This window comes from Tupaia chinensis, unplaced genomic scaffold, assembly GCF_000334495.1.
Source record: "Tupaia chinensis unplaced genomic scaffold, TupChi_1.0 Scaffold146687_1, whole genome shotgun sequence".
NCBI lineage: Eukaryota > Metazoa > Chordata > Mammalia > Scandentia > Tupaiidae > Tupaia > Tupaia belangeri.
Window position 1 is genome coordinate 4,428,555 of NW_006206544.1, and position 9,410 is coordinate 4,437,964.

Genomic DNA, 9,410 nt, shown 5'->3' on the forward strand with positions numbered 1-9,410 from the left:
GGGCTCTCGGGAGCCTAGCGGGCCGGCCCGGAGTCTCCCGGAAGTGGGCGAGGGGAGTGGTCCGCGCCCACCCGGACGAGAGCGCGCAAGGCCGGGGACGTCGAGAGTCTCCCCCGGGACCAGCGCGAGGCGGAGTTGCGGGGAGGCTGCCTGTCACTCACATAGCCCGGGCCCGTCCCGCCGCGGCCGCCCCTCCCTTTGCCCTTCACGGCGCCCGGCCCTCCTTGGGCTGCCGCTCCTGTCCGCCGGGCAACCTGCCTTGCCCCTCTGCTTTTCGCCCGTGCCCTCCCCCGGTCCGACACCGCGATCGCCGGCCTGCGGCGTCCCAGAAGCCCGTCTAACTTGCAGGTAAGTGCTAGGAAGGCCGCGGGCCTCGCGGGGAGATGCATTCTTTCTATCTATAGCTCTGTACATCCCTTGTCTGCGGCAGCTATTCAGGGGCAACAACTGCTTCCTTCTGTTCCCATCTCCCCATTGGTGGCTTCCGACCCGAATTTGGGAATGGGGAGATCTCCCACCTGTTATCTTTGAGCAGACTAATCCCCTGTAAGCAGAAGTGTCATTTGGACTCTTCAGAGCCCTTTGGCGTGGGGCTGGAAAAATTTCCCCCCAACTCTACATGTATTGTTTTTTTTCCTGAAAATCCTTTAGGGTTTGGTTTGATTTTTAATTGTAAGACTCTATAGCGTAATTTTACTTCGGTCTTATTCATTGTGCTCAAAGGGAGGAAGCTGCTATTAATTTGCCTTCTAGGATCTTAGTTCTAAGATTCATTCTTTCTCATTGTTCTGCTAGGGTTGAAACACATTTAGAACATGTAAGTGCTGCTGTCACCCCTGGAGAGTTTGAGGTAATAGTTATTTTCTTTATCTTAATTCCATTTTGTTCCATAGGGATAACTCATTCGACTTTGGAGTTGTTTTCATTCTTCTGAAAGATTTCAAATCCTTTAGAAGCCAAAATGGGACACAGTAAACAGATACGAATTTTACTTCTAAACGAAATGGAAAAACTGGAGAAGACCCTCTTCAGACTTGAACAAGGTCGGTAGCAAATTGTTTAATAAACGTGTTGGTATCTTTGTAAGTTTTAATTCAGTGACTGTATCTAAGTTTTTTAAACTTTGAGATGGGTGTAATTTCCAAGGATCTTTCTAAAATTTGATTCGTGCAAAGTCAGTGCCATGTTCTACAAATACCACTAACTAAAGGTGTTTTTGGTTGAAAATATTTTACACTTATCATGTTAGGACAGAGAGAAGATAGTTCACTTTCCTTTGCATGCTAACTCACACTTAAGACAGATGTTACAAATATAATCAGAAGGTTGTCCGTATTATTTCTAATAGTATTTATTAAGACTTGCTAAATTACTTTGTATGCAGTTTTACTTAGAGTGTATCTGTAGTTTTGCTTTTATATATCTTTTTTCTCTTTAGAATAGTAAAATAGATTACAGCAAAAAATATAGCTTACATAGTTACCAAAAGTTTCTCAAATATGGAAAAGGTAAAAACTGAAATTATTTTCAGGACAAAAAACTGGTCATGTTATGTTGAAATATACTTGAGCCGTGACTTAAAAGATCAAATTATATTTCTATAAAACTAGTTAATAGATGCTTTATCTTCTTAAACTTTGTAATTTTCAACATTGGGGAAATACTATTTGTGAAGTGGAAGGTTAACATACAGAAAATAAAATACAATCCTTACTGCTGTACCAAGTGGATATTAATAGTCATATACATTTAAAGGTTTTTTTTTTTCATTTTAAAAGTTAAATTTTTGAAAAATTAAATTATCAAATATGTTATCTCCATGCCAGATCCTCATCTTCTTCCAACTTTGGATGGCATTTAAGATCATTGAGTACTTACTCCATTTTTGGCTTTCCTGACTCTGCACTTTTCTAATTTTGATTTTTTTTCCTTACCCTCTTGAGTATTCCTCTCAACCTAGTGCCTGTTACTGGGCTGTTTTCCTTCCACATTTTAATTAACGGTGTGTATCTGCTAGGAATCTTTTATTTGTCTGTTCTCCTGCCCTCAGTGAATAATACACCATTCTCATGGCCTCAGCTGTTGCCTTTTGAAAGAAGGGCCTTGAGCTTTGCTTTCTACTTGGAAGCTTGTTATTATCTTGACAAGGGTAGGGAAACAGAATTTTCCTGGTTCTGCTCCTAACAAATAGTTTGATTTGGGGCAGTTTACATTAATTCTGAGCATTTTTTTCTTTATGTCTAAAATGAAGGTAGTAACTTACGCTCTTCTACCTTCCTGGATTTTCTGACTCAAAATTAGTAACAGTTATGCACTGTCTAACATTGTTTAGGTCAGTGATGGGCTATAGATACAATGGTGGTCCCGTGAGATTACAACAGACTATAAATAAATAAATAAATAAATAAATAAATAAATATATATATGTATAAAATCTATATTATATATATATGTTTGCACAATGATGAAATCAGCTGAATACTTCATTTCTTAGAATATATCCTCTTTGTTAAGCAATGCATATTTGTTTATGACTTTATAGTAATAAAGTCTTAAATAGATACAAAGCATTGTTAGATCACTGTCTGTCTGTTCCCACCCTGGAGCCTGGCTTTGGCTTGATTTTATGCTAGAATAGCCTAAGGGTAATTCTAAGGATAAGCTTAAACCTAAGGTGTCTGAAACATCCTTTCTTTTCAACCAGTCTCTCTTTACCCTTTCATTTCTTTCCAAATATCTCTGCTTGCCTGTTTCTTCCATATGTCCAAATATGGATGCCAGAATAATCTTACGCAGTCCTTTCCCTTTTTGTTAACTGATGTCTGTAAAGTCAAATTTAAACACCCCTGCCTGGCTTCAAGACATTCTTTTAGTGGATCTACACTATCCCTAGCCAAGATTATATCTCATTGTTGGTCATCATTAGTGTTTTATGTCTTTAGAGTTCTCTCATTCATTCCTGTTCACATTCTCATCGGTGGTTTTTCTCATACCCCCACGCCTATCAGATTCATTTGTATCTACTAAATCTCTTTTACTATCATTGTGTGCCTTGCCTGCCTTTGAACTTTCAGTTACAATTTGACTATGAAGTCTTTCTTCATTCATTGCTATCTCCTTTATTTCTTTTTTGTTTTATTTATTTATTTATTTATTTATTTATTGGAGAGGTTTTTGTTATAGGGCACGTGCACTCGCCAGACAGAGAGACAGAGAGATAGAAAGTGAGAAATCACCCCCCAGAGGGGATGGCCACGCCTCAATCCCTTCTCCTCCATTCTCCTCTCAGGACCTGCACACGCGCCCGGCATGAGTTTTAAGCCACAGGGTCCGGGACGCAAACCGCAGTTGACTACATGGGAGTCCAGCGCCATAGCTATTACGCTAACTACTGGTCCCATCTATCTCCTTTATTTCTGATTATATAATGAGCACAGGACAATCAAGTACTGAATAATGAAGCAATATGGAAAAGTTTATTAGTCTTGTAGTATCCAACTAGAGTTGAAGATTTGTGAAGACAGGGACAGTCTTACAAACCTAGTGTAGCAGTTACTAAATACTGAATACAGGCACTTTGTTGCAACCACTGGGCTCTGCCATGGAAGCACAAAAGCAGTCACTGGCAATACATAAATCAATGGATGTGACTGTATTCCAGTAAAACTGTATTTGCAGCAACAAGTATTGAATTGAATATAGTTGGCCAACCCTTGATGTAGTAAATGCATTTTAAGTATGTATTTTTAAAAAACGAGACCAGTGGATGGTGTAATGGTTACGTCACTAGACTCCCACATAGTGACTGCGGGTTTGAGTCCTGGAACTGGTGGCTTAAAACTTGTGCCAGCTCGTGTGCGTGCATGCCCAAGATCCCCCTGGGGAGTTATTTCTCACTTTCTGTCTCTCTGTCTCTCTCTGTCTCTCTGACAAGTGCTTACACCCTATAGCAAAAATCTCTCTCTTTATAAAAAGAAAAAAAGTTCCCATCATCATATGATTTTACCAATATAAAACTCTGGATAAAATCAGCAAAAACTATAAAGTTTTGAAGGGCCAGCAGGTGATGACTTGCTTTCTCACTTTCTCTCTCTCTCTGTCTCTCTGTCTCTCTCTGGTGAACACATGTGCCCTATAGCAAATATTAAAAATAATAATAGTAAATAAATATGTTTTTAAAAATTGTAAAATTCAAGTAAGCTATTTAAAGATGGTACTGGGGGTTAGCAGATGTTGTGGTGGTTAAGGTGCTGGATTCCCACGTGGTTGACTGCTGTTCGAGTCCTGAACCTGGTGATTTGCTTCTTCTCACTCTCGCTTTCTCTCTCTGGTCAAATTGAATAATAATAAATAAAATTAAATGATTAATAATTTTTAAATTAATTTTATTTATTTACTTATTTTAATTTTACCAGAGAGGGACAGAGCAAGAGAGAGAGAAAAGGAAAATGAGAAAGCAAGCCGCCAGGTCCAGGACTCAGACTGCAGTTGGCCATGTGTGAGTCTAGTACCCTTAACCACCAACCCACCTGCTGGCCCCAAATGGTTCATTCTTAACAAAATAAAATAAAGACAGAACTATAAGGAGTTGATAAAATAATGATGTAATTGACTATAGTGAAAACCAGTAAATTCATCCAAATGCTACAAATGGGAAGCTATCACTCTTTTTGTACAGTACGTGTGTGGTCATATTATTTTAGAAGATAATTTGTAATGTGAAAGAAAAGAAGGACTTCGGAGACAAAAACAATCATTAAGAAAGCTGTCTGGGGGCCAGCAGGTGGTGTGGTGCTTGAGGCACTGGACTCTTACATGGTTCGAGTCCTGGACCAGCAATTTGCTTTCTCATTTTCCCTCTCGCTCTCCTAGTCTCTCTATGGTGGGCACACGTACCCTATGGCAAAATAATACTTATAATAAAGAAATAATTTTTAAAAAAAACCCACATCGGTTAAAGATAAGGTTTCAACCCTTCACATCAGCATTAAAAAAGAAAGGATAGAATATGAAACATTTAAAAATTCATAAGACTTGGTAACCAATGAAATATGAAGAAAATCTGTAACAAATTTTGGTTATTTCATATTTATTTGGTCACCAAACCTTTCTTTTTCTTTCCTTTTTATCTTTTTCTTAGGAATGAATTCCTCCTTACTTTCAAGACTGATATTTCTATAGACTCTTCTAATTGAACAAGTACATGAATAAATAATTAATTTTTTCTAGCCAGATTATAACCTTTTCCTGTATTCCCTATCTTATTTAGTGACAGAATAATCAGCAAAATCATTTTTCCCCAAACTTGGAGTTCTGCCATCTTTTATATAGTTTGATCTAACTTACAATTTTGTACTATTTTTTAAAGAAAATGTTCAGGAGCCAGCAGGTGGCATGGTGATTAAAGGCTCTGGATTCCCACATGGCTGACTGCGGTTCCAGTCCCAGGCCTGGCAGCTTGCTTTCTTGCTTTCCCTTTCTCTCTGTCTCTGATCAAATTAAAAAATAATAACAAATTGGGACCAGCAGTTGGCATAATGGCTATGAGGCTAGACTCCCATGTAGTCAACAGCAGTTCAAGTCCCAGACCCGGTGGCTTAAACTCATGCCAGGCACATGTGCGTGTGTGCCCAAGATCCCAAGAGGAGAATGGAAGAGAGGGGATTGAGGCGTGGCCATCTCCCTTGAGGGGTGATTTCTCATGTTCTGTCTCTCTCTGTCTTTCAGGTGAGTGCACATGCCCTATAACAAAAACCTCTCCCCCCTTGGGAACCAGCAGTTAGCGTAATGGCTATGTCGCTGGACTCCATGTAGTCAACCGTGGTTCGCATCCCAGACCCGGTGGCTTAAACTCACGCCAGGCGCGTGTGCGTGCGTGCCCAGGATCCCGAGAGGAGAATGGAGGAGAAGGGATTGCGGCGTGACCATCCCCCCTGGGGGGTGATTTCCCGCTTTCTGTCTCTCTGTCTCTCTCTGTCTGTCTGGCAAGCGCACACGCCCTATAGTGAAAAACCTCTAAAAAAAACCTCTCCCCCCCAAAAAAAACAATAATAATAATCATAACAAGTGAAATTAAATAAATAAATAATTCTCTCTTTTTTTTTTTTAAAGAAAATGTTTATATATAAAAGGCTTTTGATTAGGATGTCAATTTTCTATAAATTGAGAGGAAAGAAGATAGAAAATTTTGGTTACAGTCATAGTTGAATCACTCATCTTGCTAGTCACCTACAGATATGGCTAATTCAAGGAAAGTATTCCTAGTGTTAGTGTGAGGAATAAGATAGCTGCACCATGTGCTGCTATGACCTAAACTGATTTTAGCAACCTGAGTAATTAAGTATGGAATCTGACCTACTCTAAGTATTCTGATGTTTCATTTACTGTATATAAAAATTTTAGTTTCAGTGATTTGAATTAGAGGTCTTACAGCATGGTTGTATATCCCTGGGAGTATGCAGTGATCTTTCTATTGGGATATAGAAAGAAAATATAACATTCCTTTTTCCTTCCTAATTTAGTTTTATAAATGTGATTCAGTTTTTCAAATATATGAATTAGCATTGAAGCTCTAAATTTTTATGTCCAGAGGAATTATGAACAAAGATACACTTTGAAGAAAGAATGGAGATTGGAGACCTAGAAGAGATTGGCAGTCACACCCTCACTCGTTGGTTTTCATTATGTTACCATGAACTGCAATTTTACCTAAGCCAGGAGAAGTAGATTCACAGATTATATTGTCTTAAATTATAGTCTTCATAATAACTTGATAATGAGAGGTAGTGTAACCATGAATGTTTATTTTATATCACATCAGTCATCAGATTTAAAGATGAATTAGAGATTTGGGGCCAGCAAGTGGCATGGTGGTTAAGGCACTGAATCCCTCACAGCCAACTCTATGGTTCAAGTCCTAGACCCGGCAGCTTGAAAAACACATTGGGTTTAATGTCTTTGTACTGACATGCATGACATTCCCTTTTGAAAAAGCAATGTAATACACTGTAAAGTTATATGTAATCCAATGTAATATAAAGAAGATTATGATGATAATAAAAAAAAAGTTGTAAAAAAAATAAAAAGAAAAAGAGAAACACATTGGGCACATGTGTGCGTTCACCCAAAGTCCTGAGAGGAGAATGGGGGAGCAGGAATGGCCATGCCCCCTGGGAAGCGATTTCTCACATTCCATGTATCTCCAGCAAGTCAATATACCATATGTCAAAAATCTAAAAAAAATGACTTGAGATTTATTCAATGAAATTTGAGATATGAGACAGGCCACGTGCTCTTCTGCAAAATGATAATTAGAAAATATTTTCAGAAAAATGTAAGAAGGGATTGCAGCATGGCCATCCCCTTGGAGGGTGATGTCTGGCTTTCTGTCTTTCCAGTGAGCATACATACCCTATAGCAAAAAAAAAAAAAAAAAAGAATGTCCCCTTGGGGACCATCAGATGGCATAATGATTGTCACTGGAGTCCCATGTAGCTAACTGTGGTAAAGTACCAGGCACGATGACCTGAAACTCACACCAGGTGTTTGTGCGTGTGTGCCCAAAATCCTGAGAAGAGAATCAAGAAGGGATTGTGGCATGGCCATCTCCCCTAGGGAGGTAATTTCTCACTTTCTGTCTCTCTATCTCTTCTCTCTGGTGAGTACATGTGCCTTATAGCAAAAAAAAAAAAAAAAACTCTCTCTCTATTAAAAAGGATGTCCCCATCATTATATGATTTTGCCTGTACAAATGACTGTCTGGGCCAGCACTATAGCTCTGCAGTTGAGGGAGCCAGATCCCACATGACTGACTATGGGCCAAGTCCTGGTTTCTGTGCCTTGTAAAGCACACTGGGAACATATGTGTGCATGCCCCAAATCCTGATGGGATAGAGAAATGGGTGAGAAACACTGTGTGCCGTAACTGCTCCGCTGGGGGACTCTCTTCCTCTGGAAAGTACATGCCTATTCTGGCAATTAAAAAAAAAAGAAAAGGAACGAATGAATGAATATCCACCCAGTTAAAAGTTGATAACAAATTTCTAATCTATTTAAAATCTTCCAAATAATGGGTTTCAGTTTTCACATTATCTGCTTAATATATAAATATAAACATCTTCTGGTTAGCTTGTAGAAACAATCGTTGCACGTCAAGGAAAATATAAATTTGCTAACCATATTTCAGCAAATATCTTTATATAAATGGTTTAGTAAACACAGCCATGATAGTTTTGGATATTTTTGTATCATATTTTTAAGTATCTGAGGCCATTAAACCATCTATTAGGGGGACCAGCAGTTGGTGTAATGGCTATGTCACTGGATTCCCATGACCGTGGTTTGAGTCCTGGACCCAGTGGCTTAAACTCACGCTGGGCTTGCATGCATGTGTGCCCAAGATCCCAAGAGGAGAATGGAGGAGAAGGGATTGCGGCGTGGCCATCCCCCCTGGGGGTGATTTCTCGCTTTCTATCTCTCTGTCTTTCTGGCGAGTGCACACACCCTATATCAAAAACCTCTCAACAACAAAAAACATCTATTAAACAGAACTTGTAATCTTTCAATCCCTTTATTATAAAACATTAAAACCTTTACAATAATGAAGTTTATTTAGTGACATTGCTTTTACTGACAGATATCATTCCTATTAATTTTTAGTGAGTTCTAAACTTTTTTCTATCCAAAAGTAAACAAAATAAGTTATTTAAAATATTTTTCATGTATTTTGTTTACAGTCTACTCTTTAAAGTTTGTTTTTGTAATTTATAATTTACGTATCTATTAGAATGTCAGGTATGTATATTATATAAATAAATATTCATATTTGGGGAATTTTTATTTTCTTTTGAGAGTAGACCACTGATTCAAGTACTGTTTTAGAGATTTTGGATTAATTTTAACCTTTGTACAAGTTCTCTGAACCCTTGTGTAATGATAAAAACAATATTTGCATAAACTTAACAAGTGTCAGGTTGTTTAAATATGTCCAGACAGCTTCTCTCTTAACATTTGTACTTGTTCAAAATAACACTGTTTCTTATGAAGATGTAAATAGTTATAATTTTCATAAGCAATATTTATTTCATGTTTTAATTCTTTGTGTAGTTATTTTGTTTGTCCTTTCATAATGACATCTCACATTTAAAATGATTTCCCTCAGTTATAAAATTATAAAAATGTTCCAAAAAAACCTTTCTGTGCTTTCTGTTTTAAAAAATGGGATTATAGGGAACCAGCAGTTAGTGTAATGGCTATGTCGCTGGACTCCCATGTAGTCAACCGCGGTTCATGTCCTGAACCTGGTGGCTTAAAACTCATGCCGGGCATGTGTGCATGCGTGCCCAAGATCCCGAGAGGAGAATGGAGGAGAAGGGATTTCAGTGTGACCGACCATCCCCCACCCCCCCCCA

At 38.4% G+C, this 9,410-nt stretch overlaps 1 protein-coding gene across 1 annotated transcript in view; it reads left to right on the top strand.

Moving 5' to 3' along the window:
* Positions 1–604: 604 nt before the first annotated feature.
* The window catches only part of AGL (amylo-alpha-1,6-glucosidase and 4-alpha-glucanotransferase), a 75,824-nt gene continuing 67,018 nt past the window's right edge, over positions 605–9,410 (top strand). The window contains 3 exon segments of the mRNA XM_006169022.3: positions 605–621; positions 894–963; positions 965–1,043. Coding sequence (XP_006169084.2) covers positions 620–621; positions 894–963; positions 965–1,043 — 151 coding nt within the window. The 5' untranslated portion in view covers positions 605–619.